The following is a 24,772-nucleotide window of genomic DNA, read 5'->3' on the forward strand; positions in this document are numbered from 1 at the left end:
CCTACCAACATCTTAGTAACCACCTGGAACCCCCTAGCAACTGCCTAGCAACATTTTAGCAACCACCTAGCAACGTCTTAGCAACTGCCTTGCAACTTTGCACCAGACTGTCATACAGACTTAAGGTTGGACTCATTTAAATCAAACTACTGAACTGCCAATCAATGATGACCTTTCAACTCACTAACCACACCCTAGCAACCACTTATGGCACAATATACTGATCCATACTAGAAACATACTAATGACATACCAATACATACTAATCATACTAGAAACATACTAATTTATGTTAGCAACTTCCTTGCAACTACTGAGAACATCTTAGCAACCTCCTAGCAACATCTTAGTAACCACCTGGAACACCCTAGCAACCGCCTAGCAATGACTTAGCAACCACTCAGAACTCCCTAGCAACTGCCTAGCAACAATCTAGAAAATATTAGCAACCACCTAGCAGCACCTTAGCAACTACTCAGAACACATTAGCAACTGCCTAGCAACATCCTAGTAACCACCTGGAACACCCTAGCAACTGCCTAGCAACGCCTTAGCAACCACCTAGCAACATCTTAGCAACCACCTAGCAATGCCTTAGTGACCGCCTATCAACCAATCAGAACACCTAGCAACATCTTAGCAATTACCTAGCAACACCTTAGCAACCACTCAGAACACCCTAGTAACCACCTAGCAATACCTTAGCAATGACCTAGATCATCTTAGCAACCACCTAGCAACAACTTAGCAACCACTTAGAACACATAAGCAACTGCCTAGCAACATCTTAGTAACCACCTGGAACACACTAGCAACCACCTAGTAATGCCTTAGTAACCACTCAGAACTCCCAGGCAACGCTTTAGCAACCGCCTAGTAACCACTCAGAACATCCTAGCAACCACCTAGCAACACTTTAGCTATGACCTAGAACACCCTAGCAACCATTCAGAACACATAAGCAACTGCCTAGCAACATCTTAGTAACCACCTAGAACATCCAAGCAACCACTTAACAATGCCTTAGCAACCACTCAGAACTCCCAGGCAACACCTTAGCAACCACCTAGCAATGCCTTGGCAACCGACTAGTTACACCTTAGCAACCACCTAGCAACACCTTAGCGACGACCTAGAACATCTTAGCAACCACCTAGCAACATCTTAGCAACTATTTAGAACACATAAGCAACTGCCTAGCAACATCTTAGAAATCACCTGGAACAACCCCCTAGCAATGCCTTAGCAAGCACTCAGAACTCCCAGGCAACATATTAGCAACCCATTAGAACACCTAGCAACACCTTAGCAACCACCTAGCAACCACTAAGAACAACCAAACAACTGAGGAGCAATGCCTTGGCAACTGCCTAGCAAACATGCCAATCCACCCTAGAAACATGCTAACCTAGTTATAACTGTTTCAAACTTCTTAAAAACTACTTCAGTTATTTAACTTTTTAAATTTATTCAAACTTTCAGGCTTTCTCAAACATTGTAAAGTTTATCAACGAACTTTAATTTTCTAGTTCATTCTTTCTATTTTACAGTTTAATAACCGCAAAAAAAATCTAAAGAATTGTTCAAAAGAACCGAATGGAGTTAACGAGTCTGAACCAACGACTGTAGGTCTGAACAGCAGCGTCTCGGTTCACAGTGAGCTCCGTGAACGCGCAGATGCTAAACGTCACGGGTGTAGTGGGCGGGGTGTTCCAGGACGTACTAAAAGCGTATCGAGCGCTCTTTTCTGTCCTGTAGAGAGAAACACGTGTGACTGAACGGTTCTTACAATCTCTCTCTTTCAGTTATCAGCTTTACTGTAAAAACAGCCCTCAGTCATGGTGAAGCTCGCTAAGGTAAGATATTACCGTCAATCCGTTATAGTCGCTTTAAATTCGGCACGGAGCTCAAAATGCGTATTTTCCTGTTTTTATTATTTGCATGTGGCGAGAAGGCCCACGTGTGTGAATTATATTTAGTTTAATATGTATAATAGTCGTCCGATTGTAAGGTTAAATACAGAAATAATTATTTAAGGATCATTAATACGGTTAAAATGAGCTAGCTTGTGTGTTTTCGGCTTTTCCTGTTTGTAGAGGTAACATGGCCGACCACGCTTTTGCATTTGCAGGCCTCGACAAACGCATGATTAATATGCGTGGTGAATTTTAATAAGACACATTTTGTAATGTTGTAAAATCAAATTGCATTGATTAATAAACCTTCGGGAGTTTGTAGAGTGTCGTAGATTTAGCTCGAAGTAATTTGTTCGCCATGCGTGGAAAGTAGCTACATGCTAAACGCCTCCATTTTGGCTCTCTGAAGTGAATCAGGGGGCATTTAACACGTTTAAGACCACGCACTAAACGTAATTGCGTTTTAACTCTTGTTTCACTGTTTATACGAGTCAAGGTATGTAAATATGGCACGAATTTAATTTAACTATGTTATTTATACTCCTCTGTAGGGTTAACGTGTGTTTTCCACGTGTTACGTTAAACCCACGTGGGATTGTCCACGCGGGGAGTTTCGCGAGCAGTACTTTGCATTTTGAGTATTTCGTTCTAGATCCAGACTTAAGAAATAGTTTCTAAGCGTCTTTATTTGTATTTTAGTTAATTATTTGTATAAGTACATTATTTACATTTTAGCCGCGTACTTAAACACTACTTAATCAAACTTTATGAGGATGTATGACGAATGAATTTTTTGCAAGATCTACAAAAACACGTTTTACACATTTTATTAAATGTTGGATTTAAGAACCCACCTCTACATATTTTATTTGGTGCTGTGCCAGTCTTGTATTTGTATTTTTTTTTTTTTGCACGTGCACATTTGTTTAATGTATTCATGAATCATGCCAAGGATGAAAATATGAATTTTAATTAAGAAATGTCAGATTGTTTTGCGAAATTAAGTTTATTTTATGGAAGAATATAATTGTGTATTAAATATGCATGTGCACAAGTTACCTGTGAAGTTAATGAATGCCAAGTCTTGTTACATGTACACAAGTCAACATTTGAAGATGGTTAAAACCTTTCTGTCAACTATGTCTGTCTTCAGACAATTTGGATGAACTATTTTTATTTAAATCCCCCCTCTAGAGATGTTTTAGTTTATTTGACCCTTTCATATCCCGCTTAGTTCTTGCAGTTAGGGCTGTGCGATTTGAGGACAATATCTTAATTGCAATTTGTTTTGACAGATTTTTTATTATTTTTTAGTCAAGATTCGGGTCAATCTGTATCACAGCTTGTATATTATTATTATTATTATTATTATTATTATATATGTTAATATATTATTAATTTTTAACATTTATTCTAATTAGTTTTTAAATATTCAGAAATTAAACATTTTTCGCTTGAGCAAACCGTGAGAACAAAATTACCTTTCTGTGCACCAGTTCAGCTTAAATTAGGGAGATAATGTAGCTTATTCAAGGTATCTGCAGAGTCTAATTAAAATATAAATGTATGTTAGGCCTTAAAGTCTTTAATATGCTGCGATATTGTATTGTAGGTCTTAATTTTAAACTGGTCTTAATCTACTTGTGTCCATGTAAAGCTATACCCAATCAGGCCACCACCCATCCAATCACTTAACAATATATTTCAAAAGTTTTAATAAACATTTATTCATTTACTCTATTTACTTATTAATATGGTTTTATTTATCTTCTTTGCTATAACATTTGTTTTTAATGGTTTTTAGGTTTTAACTTGGCCATTAAAAAAAATCTTTACCGTTTAGCTTTGTGCGAGTCTGAAAATGGTCTTAAATTTGACTTGATAAAATTGTAGACGCCCTGTTATTATACAAAGAAAAATATAATAATTGTAAAACTACACTCAGCAAACTAACATGACTGAGTGGCAGAACGAAAGTGTGCTCCCTCAATTGGCTAGTAAGACCGTCACACACAGATGGTGGTCACATTTGCTCTGAGTGGGGGAAATTAAGTACATAGTCCATATCGCAGTGTATTAAATCAGAATAAATGTCTCTGATTTAAGTAAGCATTTGTGCAAAAATTCATGCAGGTTTTTTTATTAATAATTAGTGACATTTGAAATTTCAAGTTTCAAATTAAAAGATTAATGTGTCATGCTAAAAACATGGTGGCATTCAGAATGGTGTTGTATTCTCGTCAGCTTTACTAATTGTAAGTTTCTAATTAAATGCAATATGGTTTCAGTTATGACTGTATAAGAATTATAAACTGAGCAGGCAGATGTATTAAATTAATGCGCTTTTAAAGGTTTCAGTAGCCTAAACAAAAGTAACCACACCTCATGATCTCCAAACATATGCTGAAGTGAAAGCACTCGAATGCATAAAGATTGAATGCATTATTGATTGAAGCTCAAATTATATACTGGCATTTCTGCATGATAGCATCTAACTATTTTATAAAGGGTGGAACTAATTTATTACACTTACTAGTAATGTGGTGAAATAAAAACAATATTATCTGTTAAGTCTTTGTTGCAACGCAGGACTTAAAGTGAAACTGAAACCATTTGAGGTTTCTGTTGACTAAATATGCAAAGCTGTGACTGTAGTTGCTAAATCAAGTTCTAATCGCACAAATCAACATTTTAATACAGATTTTTTTATTTGTTTGTTCCAGGCAGCTAAAAAAGACGCGCCGCCGAAGAAAAAGGCACCTCCACCTCCTAAAGAAGTGGAAGAGGAATCCAGCGAGGAGGACAGTGATGACGATGAGGAAGAAGAGGTGAGGAGTTTGACATGCTTTATCATTAATTTTTATATATTTTTGTTCCTGTTCATATTGAAAGGTATTTAATGAATTGTATTCGGCAGGCACCACCAGTCAAAGCTGTAGCGAAGAAAAACACAGCTCCTGTAAAGGCAGTGAAGAACGGAAAAGCTGCTGCCAAACAGGAGAGTGAGGATGAAGATGACGACGATGAAGATGATGAATCTGGTTGGCAAAGTTTTCAGTCCTGTTTGTTTTTAGCCCTATATTTGAATCTGAAGGTCAGGTGTAATTTGCGTTGAATTGTTCTCCACAGAAGAGGAAGCTCCGCCTCCAAAGAAGGCCGCTAAAGCTCCAGCTAAAGCAGCAGCTCCTGCAAAAAAAGCAGCAGCTGCTGAAGAGTCCAGTGAGGAGGATGATGATGGTATGAAAACGATCTGCCTGGAGATGTTTATTAGATCATGCAGTTTAAGGAATTGTTCACACTAAAATGGAAATTTACTCTACCTTGAGTTCCAAACCTTTGAGTTCTTCAGAAGATCTTAGTGTTTAGCTAGAAGTTAAGTCAAGGATTTGAAACGAGTAAAGGGAGACTAAATGACATCTTGTCATTTTTGGCTGTACTGTCCCTTTAAGAGTTTAGCAGCACTTTAACATGCGCACAAATGTGTGCAAAAGTCCCCTATAGGGGGTGATGATTTTTAAAAATGTATCTTTATAGATGGACCTGTTGTGAGTTCTGTTGTAATTGCAATTGTTGAGTAGTCATTTACTCACCCATGTTTGTTTCCTTTGTTGAACAGAAAAGATATTTGGAAAAATGTTGGAAACCTGTAACCATTGATGTCCATAATAGGATAAATGAATTCTATGGGCATCAATGGTTGCTTTTTTTTTTTTTTTTTTTTTTTTTTTTTTTTTTCCTTCAACGTTAGTCCAAATCTTGTTCACCAGAATAATGTCAAACGGGTTTGTAAAAGTACATTTTGGCATAAATAGTTTCTTTTATTCAGCCATGATTACAGACTTGTCAATTCAGACAGGAATGAACTACATTACCCATAATGCAGTGCAGAAATTTCCACCAATTCCTGTTCGAAAGTTAATCTTTAGCACCGGCCACTCCAGTGATCCTCTTAAGCCCTGCTCACACTGAGGTTTCAGCCACGATTTTGTCATCTGAGACAAATTTGGGAAATCCTAAAAGATTCCTTAAATCCTAGGCTAAAATCTTTGATCGTTGGTTTGCCATGTTCACAGATAGCTGCTTAATGTCCGATCAGATTTTTCTTCCGATGAAGTTGTGGCAATGCCAGAGGATTTCAGACACTTTCCTGCATGTTCAAATTACCTTGTTTAACACATTTAAAGGGCTGGTTCTCCCAAAAATGAAAATTTACTCTAATACTTTCCTCAAGTGGTTCCAAATGTTTGTTTCTCTTCTGTTGAACGCTAAAGAAGATCAGCTGAACCTGTAACCATTGACTTCCATAGAAGGAAATCAATTATACTATGAAAGTCGAAGGTGACCGGTTTCCAACATTCTTCATAATGTCACTTGTTTAACAGAAGAAATTCATAAAAGTTTGAAGGAATGGTGACAATTACTTAGATTTTTTGGGGTGAAAGTTTTAGGAAAATAAAATGCACAATCATTTAATGAATTTATCCCTTTATGTCTGACTGGATGATCTAATTCTAACAACTCAATTTTCACAATCTCCTGTATTTCTAGATGATGAATCCGAGGAAGAGGCCCCACCACCCAAGAAGGCTCCTGCCAAAGCTACTCCAGCTAAAGCCACACCGGCCAAGAAAGCAGCTCCTGTAAAGAAAGCTGCTCCGGCTGACGAGTCTGAGGATGAAGATGATGATGATGGTATCTAATATTCTGGTTTTAAGGAAGATCAAATGCATCTTTCATCATCTAATTTAATGTCTTTGTTTTAATTTGTGAAGATGAATCTGAAGAGGAAGAAACTCCACCTCCTAAAAAGGCTGCAGCGGCTAAACCTGCAGCTAAAGCACCTGCAGCCAAAGAGGAGTCCGATGAAGAGGATGACGATGAGGAAGATGGTGAGTGTTTGAATTAGATATTTTATGAAATGCTGAGTGCTTTGTGATACGAGTACTGAAACCTTCTGTTAATACAGTGGGACAAACATTAAATAAAATGTTTTAAGGTGGAGCATTATTGATGCTATCACAGTGAATAAAATTTCATATAAAAATATTATAAAAAAGTTTTATAATATAGTTTTCTGCTGGATCCCAGGACATGTTGTACTCTTTGTGAATGAACAAGCAGACAAAACTGTCCTAAAAGGATGAGCAAAGTAGTGCAAAATTCCACATTCAGATTTAAAGCCACCAATAAAAGGATATATTCTTAACAAATGGCAGGCAGAACGGGATTAGTGCTCAGAAAGTATGCAACTTGAAATCCAGCAAGTTATGGGAAGGAAAATCCATCTAAAATTGTACAATTTAGCGAAAGTAAACTTTTTTTTTTTTTTTTTTTTCTATTCTATAATAATCTTTATTTTCTATATTTTTAAATGCATTTAATTGTATGTATTTATTGCTGTTGTCTATTATAATTATAGACAAGTGTTATAAAATGTTTTCGATTTAGATTAAAAAAAAAAAATTATCAGAAAAGCTGATTTATGGCTTTATTTTAAAACCATCTAAAACCGCAAGTCTGATGTTTGATCTGAATATCTTTATTAAATATTTCTTGGTGTCTTGTTTGTTTGGCTCAAATCTGATTTGTATTGGTCTTCGTAGATTCAGAAGAGGAGGAAATGGATACCACGCCTGCGCCCAAAGCAAAGAAAGCAGGAATGGTGAAGGCCAAGGAGGAGTCTGAGGAGGAAGATGATGATGATGATGATGAGGAGGATGACGAAGAGGAAGAAGGTATCCATTCATAAGTTATGATTTTTCTCTGGTGCCAAGGCAAAAACAAATGTTTTTAGCCATACATGGAAGAGTATTTAAACTTATTTTATTTTATTATTTTTTTTTTATTGCGTTTGTGTATGAGATTACATACGAGTAAATCATGCCAGTCTGTGAAAGTTATGCAAAAGCTCCAGTTAGTGTGACTGTACAGAATTAACTAAATTACAAACCCATTTTTCAATCAATTTTGAGAGCAGAATAATCCTAAATGCTTGTTTATTTGCTATGAAGAATTGTTTTTGGCAGGCTGAATTGTGAAATGGTGCGTATAGGTCTATATAGTCACCTTGTAATTTTAGAAATTATAGCTTTTTTTGCTTTTAAATAGGCTGTTCTAAGATCCGTTCAAACTTTTTATGAAGTTTTATTTTTTTTAATAAAATCATTTGTTCACTGTATTAAATGTAAGACATTTTGAATTTTATTAATAGGCCTATATATTGGTTATTGGCCACCAAATCTTAAGAGTTATCTGTATCAGCCCAAAAATCCAAGTCGGTGCATCCTTATCAATGTAGTATGTGGCTTTTGTTCAAATCCTCTTAACATGGTTTTAAATGCTCCTTAATGACCAGAGGAATTACCTCGAGTGAAAAAGCTCCATTTTGACCTAATTTGGAATGGTCATAAATATTAATGAGCTCTGCTGTAGCACCCTGTAGCTCCATCTATCAGCTCACAGGAAACAATCTGCATTTATACATCTTCAAAATACCTAATTCTGTATGATTTTAAAGCATACAGATTTTTTTTTTAGCTAAGGGTATAAGTAGGAAAAGTAAGCACAAAGGTGTGAACCTATCCCAAGGCCATTAAAATCACCTAAGGCCCTCTAATGGTTCACTACGGTTTTAGTGTAAATGTGACTGTCATAATTAAGTGTAATTGTGCAGTAGCATTTGACCCTCTGTATTGATTTTTTTTTTTTTTTTTTTTTTTTTTTGGGCCATTTGTTCATGTTTGGTAAATGTGCCTCAAACCCCCTTTAAAAGTGTTGTGAAATTAAATTGACATTCTTTTAGATGTTGGTGTCTTAATATTTCAGTTGAAATTATATGAAGCATTAAAGTCCTTCATGACCTTTCAGTTCTTAATAGTGCTTAGTATTTGTTTTTAGGGCATGAAACCATTTATTTATTCATTTTTCTCCAGAAACCCCAGTCACTCCAGCTAAGAGGAAAGCGGAGACTAAAAAAGAGAAGGGAACACCACCGGCTAAGAAGGCTAAAACCGATGGCGAGGGTAAGACTAGTTCAACACTTTCTTTACCAAACTATTAACTACAGATGATGATCAACAAGGGACTTAATACTGATGTATGTGATGTCACCTTATTATTATTCTGATGCTTGTTTGAGTGTTTAAAATGGGGATCTCTATATAATTTGTGTGGAGAAACTAACATCTTGGTTTACATATTTGCAGGTTTCAGTCTTTTCTTGGGCAACCTGAACAACAATAAAGACTTTGATGAACTGAAGTCGGCAATCTCAAAGTTCTTCTCAAAGGAGGGCCTTGAAATTCAGGATGTACGACTTGGCGGGACAAAGTAAGGAGGAAACTTGTTAAATCTCATTTTTAGGCTGAATCATTAAAACAAGTTGATTTGATATCAATGCTGAAACTATATTGTGCAGCCTTGCATAACAATGTGTGCATCTGCAATAGTCCTATCACTGAGCCTGCAATGTGGAGTCACTGCAGATTTTTGTCCTACTGAGTCAGATTAGCGTTTGCATGGTTTTTAAGCCCCGCGATAGCACTTCAAGAGAGCTGAAAGCAAGTGTTATATTCGTGTATGCTTGCAGTTATGATCATGCATTAAATGATTTTTCCAAATAGAGCCATTCAGTGCATCTGGAAAATGTATTCCTATTGCAGAAAAACATTGCAATGTCAGATTTATCTAGGATCATGAAGTAATAATTTGACAATCTTTGTCTTTGAAGGAAATTCGGCTACGTTGACTTCGCCTCAGAGGAAGAGTTGCAGAAGGCTTTGGAGCTCAATGGCAAGAAGTTGTTGGGTCAGCCAGTCAAACTGGACAAAGCCAGAAGCAAAGAGAACTCTCAGGAAAACAAAAAAGGTAAACTTGCGTCTTCTGTTTCCTGAAGAGTTTAGCTTCAACACAACTAGCTGGAAGTTTAAGAGCTTTTAGTAACACCTTGATTGGGATCATGCACTTCAGCTGTGGTTAATTGGTATAGGAGCTAAACCAAAGGTGCCCAAACTCTGTCCTGGAGGCCCGTTGTCCTGCAAAGTTTAGTTAATCTCACTTACACTAGCTGATCAAGCTCCTACAAAGCTGCTTCTTGAACTAATCAAATAACAAAGAGCTCAGGGTTTTTCCTTTGCTCCCAGACTAGTGGGTTCAGAAGATTTAGATCAAAGATGTTCACACTGTTAAAGTCTGAGAACTTAAGATGTTTTAAAAGACTTGCCTTCATTTGTTTTGCTATAACATGCATACATTTGATGTTGTATAACTTGCACCTTTCAAAGCTCTACATCAGAGGTGTCCAATCTCGGTCCTGGAGGGCTGGTGGCCTGCAAAGTTTAGTTGTAATCCCAATCAGACACACCTTGGCCAGCTGATCAAGCTCTTAAGCTGTGCTCACACTAGAGTTTGGTAATGCAAAATTCTGTTGTGCAGCGACGTGAAAAGGGCCGGGATTAAACAAGATGATTGCACATTAAAGCAAGTGATTTGCTCCATGTTAAATTTCTGTCCAGAGAGGTCATGTTTTGATCCTCAATTGGTCTCACGCAGTTGAACTTTGCACCACAGCAACCTGCGACGCTTGATCCTGCGTTTCCGGTCTGACGCATTCGTGTGCGTATGAATGAAAGTCTATGGGGAGAAAAGCCCAGTGTGACCGCAGCTTTACTAGGCTTTCTAGAAACATCCTTGCAGGTGTGTTAAAGCAAGTTGGAGCTAAAATCTGCAGGACACCCCTGAGCTAAACCATTCACAGGTTTCCCATGCTTGAAGGTATTTGAATTTCAGGCTTGGTTAAAACATCATTGCCATTAAACTAATGTAAATATTAAGAACAGGATGGACTTTCACAGAGCTAGATGCACTGGGGGTGTGAATTACTAAAGTGCTTGCTTTTTAAATTGGTGACTAAAATGTTCAAGAAGTGGGAACCCTGTAAACTGCTCCTTCAGAAGCAGGATTAAACACCCCTTCTAGAACAGGAATGTCCAAACTTGGTCCTGGAGGGCCGGTGTCCTGCTTAGATTAGCTCCTCACTTCAACACACCTGCTTGGAAGTTTCTAGTAAACCTAGAAAGAGCTTGATTAGCTGGTTCAGGTGTTTAATTAGGGTTGGAACTAAAATATGCAGGACACCGGCCCTCCAGGACCGAGTTTGGACACTCCCGTTCTAGATGGTCTGGTACTGATCTGGAGCAGTGTGAAACTAAGCTTGCTGATGTTTGATTGTTTTCTGCCATCAGAGAGAGACGCCCGCACTTTATTTGTGAAGAATCTTCCGTACTCCATAACACAAGATGACCTGAGGGAAATCTTTGACCAGGCTGTAGATATCAGAGTACCGATGGGCAACACTGGCACTAGCAGAGGGTAAGAGGAAACTCATGCTTAGTCTTTGGTATATAAGTTTATGAACCTGTTTAGTTAAACGGTTTGTTTTTGCAGAATTGCCTACATCGAGTTCAAGACCGAGGCCATTGCAGAGAAGGCTCTGGAGGAGGCGCAGGGCTCAGATGTTCAGGGACGCTCCATCATCATCGACTTCACAGGAGACAAGAGTCGGCAGGGTGGCAGAGGTGAGACATTAACCAGACCTGGAGCCTGTGTTGTCAAGACAGTTTGTCTAGTTTGCAGCAATTCAGGGTTTTTGGGAACCATGAAGCTAGTCCAGCCTTAATGACTGTTTTCGTGCAAAAACCAAAATGGGTTTACGTGGTGTGAATTTTGCATTCTATTATCTGGTTAATTCTGAAGCAGTCGTATGTAATTCCCTGTCAAACATGTAGTGATTGAGATTTTTTTTTTATCAGAAGTTTAGTGCTGAATCACCCCATGTATGCCCACTTTATTGGTTTAACACAATGTTTTGTTCAAAGGTAACTGGACCTTGCTTTAACACTCACAGTAATCTATTATGGACTGCTCTTGCAGCCTTGCGCAGATCTCAGTTGTGATTTTATTCTGAATGCTAACAATGCGTTTTTTTTTTCTCTTCCCTGTTCAGCTGCTCCGTCTGTAAGTAAAGTGCTGGTGGTGAACAACCTGGCGTTCAGTGCGAGTGAAGACTCCCTCCAGAGTGTGTTTGAGAAGGCCGTGTCCATCAGGATACCACAGAACAACGGCAGACCCAAAGGGTACGGCAAAACTACTGCAATTTATGCTCTAGCAGATGCCTATCAATATATTTTCATGCAACAGAGGCTAGATTGGTGAACCAAGCAAGGTTCACTTGGCGTATATTCACAGCAGACTGATGACTGATTTGTACCCAAGTCAATACTTTTTACAACTCTAGTCCCTTTGGTGTTCCCATTATTGGTGGACTCAAAAGACGTCGAAATGACCAGATCTTAGACCATTGTTCACACCGCTACATCATAGCTCTGATAAGATCATAAACCATCTTACTGTATATACTGCATAGGGCTTTGGCTTAAAATTAAATTGAAGGTTATGCGGTAAAATAAACTGTCCCTTTATTGCTGCAAATTTCTTGAATGAAAATTTCTTTTCGTGAAATTGTTTTTTTTAAAACACCCTAAGACTGACAAACCAACTGTTGCTGCACCCTTTCCTCTCCACATCCATCAGACCCTCTTAACAATGCTCAGTGTTTCTGGTCAATATTGTACGCTACATGTGCTTCATCTGAATTCATTAGTGCACTTAACTGACCCCTAGTGGTAAACGGAAATCTAAAAATGCTGATCACTCTTATGAGCTCCTCTCCGTCTATCCAGTGGCGGTGTATGGATTCGCACGAGAAGCAGAGTCAAAATCACAGTTAATCAGGTGTTCTCAGTGTTTTGGGACGCACCGATGTCTGATGTGAGACACTTTAATCTGTTAATGAAAAGCACTGTGGGTAAATTAGTTATAAAAGTGATTCACATCATAGAACGTTATATATTATAAAACATCTATTCCATTTTAAATTGTTGTTATATTGTCTGTTCTATGGTTTTTTTTGTTATTTATAACGGGAGTATTCTCAGTCGGAGTATATTTATAGTTTTTTGTAAATTTAAATTAACTTGGACAAGTCATTTTTAAATATACAATTTCATTTGTATATTTTTATTCTCGTTTAAAAGTTGCTTTGGATGAGTATCTGCCTGGTGAATGAATGCAAATGAATGACATGGATTTGACCTTTAGTTTTGCTGTAAGAGTTTGTATCCTCTATAGAGTGCAACAGTCAAAAATCACATTAGCTTTAGGACTCGAACCTTCAACCGTCTAAATGCATCTTACTGTTTTAACATTTTAAATCAAGACTCTTCACGCTATATCTGAGATCTGTAACTTTATTTTCCTCCAGATATGCGTTTGTGGAGTTTGAGAATGTGGAGGACTCTAAGGAGGCGCTGGAGAACTGCAACAACACAGATATCGAGGGCAGGAGTATCAGATTAGAGTACAGCCAGAACGACAGAGAAAGAGGCGGTGGAGGAAGAGGAAACGCCGGTATGTAGATCAGTGCTTTACTAACAGGTGGAAAGATGCCGTGGTGTATTTACATTACAACATTGATATGTGACTATTGATGTAAATGTAGCAGATTCATCATGACTCTGCTTGCTGGTGTTTGAGATGTAATCCAAAAATACAAATCGAGACCACCTTGTGCATGGGTTTTTATTTTTAAACCTGATTTGTTTGTCTTCCAAATGTATTTAAGTTGGGTCATGCTTTTAGCCTTGGAGTTTTACTTTATTTTAGAAACCAGCATGACTTCAGTGTTTGTATGATTTATTATTATTTATTTTTTTTACCTGAATTAAATGTATGATTTAACTAACTTTATTGTGAATGCTGGTGGTTAATTGTGTTTCGCACTGTTTGTAGGACCTACGAAAACCCTGTTTGTTAAAGGCCTGTCAGAGGACACCACAGATCAGACTCTGAAAGACTCTTTCGAAGGAGCCATCGCAGCCAGAATTGCCACAGACAGAGACACCGGATCATCGAAAGGGTGAATATACTATTCTCTGATTCTTCACCTGATCACGCTTCTCATGAGCTCCTCTCCGTCTATCCAGTGGCGGTGTATGGATTCGCACGAGAAGCAGAGTCAAAATCACAGTTAATCAGGTGTTCTCAGTGTTTTGGGACGCACCGATGTCTGATGTGAGACACTTTAATCTGTCATGGTGAATTACTTCTAAAAATTATTGCATCATAGAAGGTAGAATATTCTGGAATTATTGTTATTACATTAGAATGTGTTCTATTCAGATTTTGTTGTTCTTTTTATAGTTTGACTACCTAAACTTTTCCATTTGATAGTACATAACTTGCTATCATTTAGTAATTTTCAAACAATTTAAATATGCAAATAAGACAGTTGTATAAAATTTGCACATTCCTAGTAGAACTCAACACTTGGGTCAAGGATTTTATTTTTTTTTCCTGGTTAATGTTTTGGGACTTTGCAGACACCCAAATTGATTTTGCATCCTTTTTGTAGACTGAAATTAATTATGCGTGCACATTCAGAGTATAGAGGAATAAAACTGCAGTTTGGTAATTAGAAGAACTGATAAACTTGATTTATGGAGATTAATTCCAAAACATATTAAAAGTTCTAAATTAAAGTTTTTACACTCACACCGACTCAACGCTTAGTCTCTAGTGCTTTTCGTTAGACCAGAGATGCCAAAACTAGGGACAGTGGGCCGAAATTGGCCCATGGCAACCTTTTCATTTGGCCCGCCATCCCAACTGAGAAGAGGGAGAATTATGGGGATTTAATGTAACCTTTTGTTTATTGTTAAACTAACTGAAATGAAATGTTTTAATTGATGTAAATTAATCAGATTGTTTAAATGTGCATACGGTCCCAGACAATGCTTTGATTTTTGCTTGCTAAAGTCTCAGCAAAGGAATATTGTGCTTGACTAGTGTGTTCAGCATTAAACTCCAGTCTTTTTTTTTTTTTTTTTTTTTTTGCTAAAGTTTTTTAAAAAAAGCTATACTGCATTAGACCAGTGTTTCTCAACCATGTTCCTGAAGGACCACCAACACTGCATGTTTTGGATGTCTCCTTTTTCGGTCACACCCATTACAGTTCTTTCAGTCTCTGCTAATGAGGTGATCTGAATCAGTTGTGATTTTTTTTTTTTTAAGACATGGAAAATATGCAGAGCTGGTGGTCTTTCAGGAAAATGATCGAGAAACACTGCATTAGATAATACAATTTAATGTTTTCTATTTTTAAATATAATGAAATAAATTAGGAAGTTACACAGGAAACGAACGCAATATAGTTTGGTTTATTTACCTTTATCCCACAGCTCTCATGGCCCTGTATACGCAAACATTTGAGCACCCCTGCATTAGACTGAAACCCTTATTGAAAACTCTATAAAGACTCCATTGACAGATGCATAAATGTTTTTTTAGCCTGTAGAGTCTTGCCTTAATATCCAGAAATCTTCTTCCTCCCTTCCTTGTTTTAATGTTGACTAAATGTTGTTTCTCTCCAGGTTTGGTTTTGTAGACTTCGATAACGAGCAAGACTGTAAGGCAGCTAAAGAAGCCATGGACGACGGAGAGATCGACGGGAACAAAGTGACTCTGGACTACGCCAAGCCTAAAGGAGAAGGTGGACGAGGAGGATTCGGCGGAGGAAGAGGAGGCTTTGGGGGACGAGGAGGCGGAAGGGGTGGATTCGGAGGTAGAGGAGGAGGACGAGGAGGCGGATTCAGGGGAGGGCGAGGAGGAAGAGGCGGAGGAGGATTCAGAGGAGGAAGAGGAGGAGGTCAGTGTCCAAACTAAACGTACATCCACTATAGTAACCTAAATTAGGTGGCACTGTATAAATGTTTTAGTGTTTGACATTTTTCCAATTGGTTCACTCAGACAGTTCTTGGATGTTTTTGTGTGTACTGGTTTACTATATAAAGGGGAGTACCCTCACAAGTACAGCTAAATTATTAATGCAACCCACTAGTGAGGACATTTCCCTGCTTGAACAATGAATTGATCACATTGATCTGGAATGTGTCAATCACATTTAATGTTCAGCAGATTTATTTATTTTAATGAACCTAGTGAGCTGACCACTATTCTGCAAGAAGAATCCCTCTGGCCATTTGCAGTGGTCATTCCCAAGACCAATTGATGCTGTACTGGCCACAAAAGGAAGACCAACACCATACTAATGAATTAGTGTGGTCTAAAACACTGTTTCATTCTCCAACCCCTGTAAATCAAATACATAATTTAGTCATGACTTAATTTGTGCTGCTCTAAACTCTTTTCCTCTTAACTGGGCCAGTGGTTTAAAATGAGCTTTTATTTCATTTCAGGAGGCCGAGGTGGATTCGGGGACAGACCACAAGGAAAGAAGATCAAGTTTGATGATTAAAGGTTTCACTGAATATGAACTGTTTTCATTGCTTAAATCCTCGTTGTCAGAGCGTTTCTAGGACATTCCAGAAGGTCCCGGTGATGTACAGAGCCCCCTGTCCCCCTCGCCCCTTTAACTGTGTGAGTTCTGCAGTGTCCCGCCATCCCTCAACATTAATGTGAATGTTGTAATAATGCTCTGCTGGTTTAGGTACATGTTGTACATGCAACAGTTTCTTTTCCCATTTCTTTTTGTTACAGTGTCTATTCCTCCCTCTCTCCTTTATTTCAATCCCAATTTTATTTAATTTTGTTTGTTTTTTTTTAAGTTTGCTTTAGGGTGCAAGATTAATGTGCAGTACCTTTTTAATGTGCAAAGCATATTGTAACGTATGCATAATTGACTCCTGTTTAGTATTTAGAGATGTAAATCTATATGAAAAGATTGAATGGGATTAAGACCGAAAACAGCACGTGTTTTGTGATGTCAAATTTATATGTAAACTAAATTTGGCTTTGACTTTAGGGTTTTTCTTTTTCTTCCAGTTCAGATTTTTTCATGATGTAAAGAACCATTTTGATTAAATATGGTTTTTAAACTACTTGGTTTGGTGTGTTCTTATATGCAGATGTATACAATCAAAATGGAGCCTGAACAGTGTGTGTGTGTACATAAACAAAAAACAGCTGTGGAAAAAAAGTACAACTCCTCTACATTTAATGCAGGGTGTCTGCGGTGTAAAGTTGATGAATCAATTTAGAGAAATGTAATGCCCTTAAAGTATTAATGTCTTAAATGCAGTTTTACAAGGTACTACATTTTCTATCAGTTTGCTGAAATTTGCTTGAGTTTAATCTTTGAATATTGAGATGTGGAGTTTTTCTGAAATCGATGAATCCTGCTAGATTTGACATGCAAATTTGTTTACTGCAGCAACAAGGGGACACTGTTATTCCTGCTGTACTATAAGCGCTACCTGCTGGATTAGCATTTTTCAGTATATGACTGTTTTAGTTTGAGTAGTTTCTTACAATCAGTATTAAATAGACTGCAAGTTAAAAAGTCAGCGATGAGGTCTTAATGCATGGAAAGAGGACTTGGAACAGGGCTGCTCAACCCTGTTTCTGGAGCTCTACCTTTCTACAAAGTTCAGCTTCAACCCTGATCAAACACACCTGAACCAATTAGGCCCTGAACAGCACTTGATAATTACAGGCAGGTGCATTTGATATGGGTTGCAACTGAAATCTGCAGTAAGGTTGATCTCCAGGAACAGGGTTGAGCACCCTGGTCTAAGAAGAATCAGAGAATGAAACATAATGCCTTTTAGTATATACCCTGTAATGGTGTACTTGTTTATATCCCCTTGATGCTTGTTTAATTGGTAAAGTCATAATTGCCCTTTAAGCTACGGTCACACTGGGCTTTGTGTGTGCGAAATTCTGTCGTGCGGCGCTGCGAAAAGGGGCGGGATTAAACAAGCTTATTAGACATTTTAAAAAGCGAGCGATTGCTCCATGTTTTACATTTTTGCCCAGAGAGGTCGTGTTTTCATCCTAGATTGGTCTCACGCAGTCAAATGATGCGATTTCACAGGTCAGAGTTCACCAAGCTTGAACTTTGCACCGCAGCAACCTGCGAAACTTAACGCATGAGACCGCGTTTCCGGTCTGACGCATTCGCGTGCGTATGAATGGGAGTCTATGGGAAGAAATGGCAAGTGTGACCGCAGCTTTAGTGTAAATTGTTGATATTTTTCTATTAAATTTAAAACAGGGTTAATATATATGGATTATGTGAAGAGTGGTCAAAGTAACAGGTGCGCTGTTCTTAAATGTTCAATATTTGATGATGCAGAACCAGTGTTCACCTGTTTTGGAGTAAAGAAATCAATATTTTGTCACAAATATAACATTTTAATCAATCCCTAATGTTCCATGTAAAATCTTTGTGACAATGTTAAAATGAGAAGAAACGTCAGGCCTTTATAGATTAATATTAACCTCTAACATTTCAGCCAGAGAAACTATTTCCAAGTCTCTGGCTGGAAGTTAATGAGAATTTGTTAATTAACTTGCCCATTACTTGTGTTTTATTAATGTCTACCCCTAGTCCTAATCACAGTAATGTAAAAACAGTACTTGTATAGAACATCAGTCTCAAGCTCGATTCCTGGTGAGCCGCAGCGCTGCAGTTTTGCTCCAAACCTAATCAAACACAGCTGGTGCAACTAATCAGGGTTTTCAAGACTAGAGACTATTAAGCAGGTGTGAGTTGTCTCTAAACTATGCAAAGTTGAGTTTGAGAACAGTGATACAGTATGTTTATAAAATGACCCATTTATTGTATTATAACGTTTACCCCTAAGCCTAACCCTCACAATAATGTAGAGATAACTTCTATTAAATAAACCATTAATTTGTGTTTTATTAACGTCCACCCCCACTCTGAAACTACCTTTCGCAGTAATATAAAAATATTAAATGTTCTTGTACAGTCTCAAATTATGCTGTTGACCCGAGTTTCTGCAGCTGAATCCCTTCTGATTAGCTGATGGACGTTCTAAAATGGGTAAAGTAGAAGGTATACAGCTGCAGATACTCGACTCAATATACTATAATTGTGACCAATATTTTTACGTTACTGTGAAGGTTGGGGTTGACATAAACAAAATACAATTAATTAACGATATAAATAATTATCTGAAAAATCTGAAAACTTATTTTCAGATAAAAACGCAGCTAATGCAAACTAAAGTTCGGTCAGGTTTTGAGCGCATATAGAGCGCCGTAGGACAACAATTTGTAATGAAGCATTTGCTGAATTTTATTTATAGTTTTATATGCATATCGGATAAAATCAGAAACTGAACTTAATGTTATAAAACAATAAAGGGAATCAAACCGAATTCGTGAAAGTTCAGAGTTGAGATTTCTCATTTTTGTCACGTGCTGGGCTCCATACTGTAGGTAAGTTGATTTCCATTACTGAATAAAAAATGTACGTTGCATAGTTTTACAATACTGAACATATTAAAGCAGAGCTATTGGTCACATTTTTCTATTTGATTAGGTTATAAACTTCCAATACGCAAACTAATACTAAAAGAGCACTTATATTGTTCATACAAAATGTCTTCGATCACATAAATGGCCGCGTCAGCGATCATACATTTAAACCATATTGCTTGTTTTTTTTCTAAGTTTTTTTTTCATTCAGTGACTAATAACATAAGTTTAGTCCTCAAATGTAAAATAACTGGCGTATCATTGTAGTTCTCCATCAACAATCGTCTGCTGTAATGTCAGTAATCATCCAGATGATGTCAGACTCCTCAAGAAAGAAGATGGAGGAAAACACGACGACAACCTGAGTGCCTTTAGCATTTAACATTTAAAAAAAATGAAGAAAGAGGGTTGTTTGGATTCCTGTCCGTTGTCTGTAAGGTAATCGAGGCTTATGTAACATAAACGCATGTTTTGGTGTTAAGTTACCACGATGCAAATACGGCTGTAAAGTTAGGTTTGATATCCATAAACTCTTTCAGCCTGTCTTATTTGTAGAGACAAATATAAAACATTCATGGCACAATAATGTTTTAAAAATCAATTCATAAATTAACCATATACCGTAAATAAATTAACATGTCCGTTTTTCTGTCCCTAAACTAATTTTTCAAGTGGAGCCTAATATTTCTTTGTTAATATATATATATATATATATATATATATATATATATATATATATATATATATATATATATATATATATATATATATATATATATATATATATAGTATTATTATTATTATTTTTTTTTAAATTTGAACACGTCATGTTTTTTTCCTGGGAATAATATTTCTAAAGGAGCTGTTCACATTAAATTGAACCAGATTTTGATAGAAACCCAAACATAAAAATAAAACAAAACAAAAGTCTGAAAATGAGTTAGGTGTAACAATGAAATGACTCAAGGAGGAAGCACTGAACTACTGAAATATAAAGGGCTTTTTTTTGTGATGGCAGCCTTTATACGCCTCTCACATGGAGAATGAAGTCACATGCATTGCTCAGGACTTCAACAGAGTGTAAAGATCTTGATGGCTCTGTGGGTCTCGTCTATCAAATCTGAGCTTTATTTAGTTTTTTCTATTGGATTTGAGTCAGGTGATTCTCTGAAAGCATTTGAGAGTCTCCTTGGCTGTGTTTTGGATCATTGTCTTGCTGAAATGTCCACCCTGGTTTCATCTTCATCATCCTGCTAATGTAGATGTTGGACTGAAGCAGCAGCTGATATTCATTTACACTGAGGAAGAGCAGAGGGTTGCTGAAGAACTACTAAGAGATTTCAGCTGCTGTCTGGGCTTTCACTGCCTTTCTACACCTCCCTTTCTTTGTGTGTTCAGTACTTTTTCCCTGCGTCATTTCATTTTATTACACTGAACTTCATTTGTAAACTCTTTAGGTTTGTTATCTTTGTTATCTGGTTAAATTTTAAGCAAACAGCATCTTTAGAAACTTGTTTTCTGAGAAAAATGGTGACGTGTTCAATATTTATTTTCCCTGCTGTATTGTTTTTTTTAAATAAATCGACATGCTATTTGAACAATTACAGTACACCCTTTTGAGTCATCAATGATTGTTTTAATTTATTCATGTAAAATTCTGCACCACAAAACTGCTCATCAAAAAATAAATAAATAAATAAAACAAGAAATAACATTAAGAAGATTATCTGATATTAAGAAATTTAATATTAATAATACAAATATTTTATTGCCATAAAGGTAGGTAAACTCAGTGGCAAAAAAATGTGATCTTTTAAAAGAAAAAAAAAAATGAGATTATAAAAAAATGTACAAAAATAGATTCAAAAAATTATATTAATATATTAATATATGAATGAAAAATGAAGCTGTCATTTATTAGTTTTCATAAATTCAAAAAGTATTTCATGAATGTAACGCCAGTACCACAATGTTCAGAAAAACATCCGTTATTGCACAAGACCCTGTAATTAGCATTTATATATTTAAAAACTAACTGTTAATGTATAAAATAATATAAATCAATTATAAATGAATACTATATATAATTCAATTACATATAAGATAATTAATACCAGTTGAATCAAGGGTGCCAGATCAACTATAAAATATTGAGAATATTATTATCATTCCTTATAGGGCACCTAGCCCGGTTGTTGTTTTTGTTAATGATTGTGGCTTTACTGTTTTTATTCATGGCACTGAAACAACATTTTTTGTTCTGTAATACATTTTACACACTTCAATAAAATAAACTCTAATACGGTTTGAGATGAGGCATTACTGGAAAATATTCAGAATATTATTCTACACAATTAACAAGGTTTGTTTTTTACAGTTAAGCCTTTTTGCTTTTATATATGTACTGAATCCATATTTTTGATATGTTGAATAAACTAAATTAAGCACTTTAATTTATTAATTACTCTGACACCGTTGGATATAAAGGTACCAGATCAACTAAGTTTTGAGGCAGGCAACTGGCATTCTTAACTTTTCTTAAATTTAAAGCTTTAATCAATCATTCACTATATGCATATGTATGTATGTATGTATGTGTATGTATGTGTATATATATATATATATATATACACACACACAGTTGGAGTCAGAATTATTAGCCCCCCTGTTTATTTTTTTCCCCAATTTCTATTTAACGGAGAGCAGATATTTTTCAACACATTTCTAAACATAATAGTTTTAATAACTCATCTCTAATAACTGATTTACTTTATCTTTGCCATGAGGACAGTAAACATCACTTGGGAAATATTTTAAATAGAAAATAAATTCAAAGGGGGGATAATAATTTTGACTTCAACTGTATACACACACACACACACACACACACACACGTATATATATATATATATATATATATATATATATATATATATATATATACTTACTTACTTACACTTATATATATATATAATACCTGAAATATCCTTTGGCTCTCGCCTTTTACTCTTTCACAAAGCCAATGTACACACACTTGTTTATCTATTAAGGAAGTTTTCAACATTTCTCAGCAGCGAATACTCGAATTTCCAGTCATAAATCAACATTGCTGATCTTCCCTAAGGTGTTTTGCTGTAGCATAACAACACAATGAAATGGTTAGTTGAGGCTTGCTGTGAAGATTTTTACCACTTTTGTTCTCAATAAACAATCCCCAACCACCACAGAGGGGTATAAAAGCATCTGATTTGCTGTTTAGTTCAGCAGAAAATCCAGAACATAATTAAAATTAAACTGTAAGCACTTCTCTCTTTGTGTCGTGTCCTTTGGAAGCCCAAATACAGAAACAGAAGAAGCTCTGTGGAAATAGCAGCATTTGGATAGCAATTTAGCTTTCTCTGCTATAACATTATAGCGCCTCTGGCTACGCCCCTTCGCTGCATGTGGTGAATTCGCGTAACCGGAAACCCTTGTGATCTCACTAGCCCAGATGTATTTTCATGTAGTCCCCAAACTTTGTTTACTGTAGACTTTGCTAAGCTAACCCTGTAAAAGCCAATGGCTGCGTCCGAAATCGCCTACTACTCAGTAGGTACTGCATTTGCATTTAAACGTACTACTCGGCCTTTAGAAAAGTACGTTCTATACAGTATGAATGTGAGCAGTAAGAATGGAATTTGGATGTACTACTTCTGCCATTTTGTCATGGTCACGTGACCTACGTCAGTTGCGTCGCTTCACTCCCATTCATGAATTCTCTCGCGGGGCATTATGGTATAGCGCAGCATGCATGGGATGCGCACTTCAGAATCTCGCCGGAAGTAGTAAGTCATCCGGGTACTTCTCGCATGCTGATTTCGAATTCTATAAATTCGGACATACTACTCGGCTCACATACTGATTTTAGTGTACTGTATAGTATGGAAGTATGTGTTTTTTTGGACGCAGCCCCAGGCTCCCTTTGTATTGAACTTTGAGCGTCTTGCATTTAGAGATGTTCCTTATGTTCACACAGCTACGTTACACATCAACTAAAGTTTAAAGTATGATATCATAGTTGACCACCCCTTTAAGAGTATAGGGGGTGATTTTTTATAAAGCCGTGGACACCAGTACTGTATTGTATATATTGTTACTGTAAAGTGTCACATCGCCATCTACTGGCCTGGAGACTGCATTTGGGTATTTTTATTGATCTTCTGTTCAGGTCTGGACTTTGTACCAGCAGCTTTTTCCACACCAGACTGCATCAATGATCTTTTTATAGGTGTTGATTTTGACACACTGTTGACATATGTGAAAGCACATGCTGTCAGGAACGTTTAAAAGTCAATGTTTTATTGTTTAACAGTAGCACAGATAGTAGTTAGGATCCCTTCAGATGTAGGTGAGGATCAATCCTGCGCTGGTTCATTTGGCGAGATAGTAAATGTTGAGTCACAGTTTGATGTGCCTTTTAGCTTTTTTTTTTTTAATACACGATGCGATATAAGTCTAGTCAAATAAAGGATTGGTGTCAAATGTCTGTATAGCAGTTTGTAGACTTCCTTTATAAATGTTTTTGGCCCTGCTGTTCCAGTTATTTCCTGTATTTTTTTGTTCCTGATGTTCAAGATATGCATCAGGAAATAACTGTATAAATCAATTCACTTTTATTTGGCAGTACATTGGCTATTAAAAATGAACAATGAAGATGAAATCATACACATTTTTACTTGGTATAACATCCTGACTAATGAAAAACACTTAAACTTTTAAAATAATTTTAATATGTTGTATTTAGGGATGGGTACTGAACAGGACTGGAGTGGAACTCCTTTTCAGCCATGGAGTTTCAAGCCTCAGACCGGCCCACCTCAGTTCACGACTGACTATATTAAAATAACGAATTTCCTATTCAGTTTCTAATGACACTATCACGTCTTTTTCAAGGAAACAACTGCTTTAGAATGTCAAATGTTTTTCATGAATATGAGAACATTAAAGGGTATACAGCTAAATCACCAACACTATTCTTTAAAACATCTCTATGTCCTTTCCTGCAATATCTGATTATATATTCTGTGCTAAATTCTTTATAGATATCCAGTCCTTTGTAACGGGGGTCACACAAATAATAAAAATAAAATATGTACAACTATATAAGTTACCCAAACAGTATTATATGTCTTGACACTAAAAATGAAAAAAAAAAAAAAAAACTACTCAGGTAAGGTTCGAACTTGGAACAGCAGCATTGCAACGCAACATGCTGACCACCGGACCACAATGGCACTGTTATGTTGGTGCGTGAGGAATAAAAAATAAGTATTGCACTGTCATCTGCAAGACTCTTATTGATGGCTTAATCTTTTTCTCCTCTTTTTAGATTTCTGATCAAGTTATGTCAGATTTATTAATGTACTGAATCATCTGATTTTCATTAAGCAGGTGTAATATTCATTAATAATAATTATTCGAATTCTTATATTCACTAAGGTGCTGCTGTTTGGGGT

At 36.6% G+C, this 24,772-nt stretch overlaps 1 protein-coding gene and 2 non-coding genes across 4 annotated transcripts; all 3 read left to right on the top strand.

The window, feature by feature from the left end:
• Positions 1-1,737: 1,737 nt before the first annotated feature.
• Positions 1,738-16,870, top strand: ncl (nucleolin). 2 transcript variants are annotated; one of them, XM_056448584.1, is made up of 17 exons: positions 1,738-1,856; positions 4,640-4,744; positions 4,834-4,957; positions 5,046-5,153; positions 6,465-6,608; positions 6,689-6,805; positions 7,520-7,651; positions 8,849-8,938; positions 9,122-9,245; positions 9,646-9,782; positions 11,159-11,285; positions 11,361-11,491; positions 11,920-12,049; positions 13,237-13,382; positions 13,764-13,890; positions 15,404-15,678; positions 16,229-16,870. In XM_056448584.1, the coding sequence occupies exons 1-17, from the start codon at positions 1,839-1,841 to the stop codon at positions 16,285-16,287; spliced, it is 2,094 nt and encodes a 697-aa protein (XP_056304559.1). In that variant the 5' UTR covers positions 1,738-1,838; the 3' UTR covers positions 16,288-16,870. The 2 variants fall into 2 exon arrangements, with proteins under 2 accessions (XP_056304559.1, XP_056304560.1); XM_056448585.1 differs by having other exon boundaries at positions 16,232-16,870.
• Positions 8,976-9,048, top strand: LOC130216730 (small nucleolar RNA SNORD82). The gene has a single exon (XR_008835824.1). It is a non-coding gene; the product is annotated as a small nucleolar RNA SNORD82 (small nucleolar RNA).
• On the top strand, positions 13,926-14,056 carry LOC130216729 (small nucleolar RNA SNORA75). Its single transcript, XR_008835823.1, has one exon. It is a non-coding gene; the product is annotated as a small nucleolar RNA SNORA75 (small nucleolar RNA).
• Positions 16,871-24,772: the final 7,902 nt, after the last annotated feature.

This window comes from Danio aesculapii, chromosome 22, assembly GCF_903798145.1.
Source record: "Danio aesculapii chromosome 22, fDanAes4.1, whole genome shotgun sequence".
Lineage (NCBI taxonomy): Eukaryota > Metazoa > Chordata > Actinopteri > Cypriniformes > Danionidae > Danio > Danio aesculapii.

Coding starts and splice junctions, on each gene's coding strand:
- ncl (XM_056448584.1), top strand. Junction 4,958..5,045: donor CGATGAAGATGATGAATCTG/GTTGGCAAAGTT, acceptor TGTTCTCCACAG/AAGAGGAAGCTCCGCCTCCA. Junction 7,652..8,848: donor GGATGACGAAGAGGAAGAAG/GTATCCATTCAT, acceptor ATTTTTCTCCAG/AAACCCCAGTCACTCCAGCT.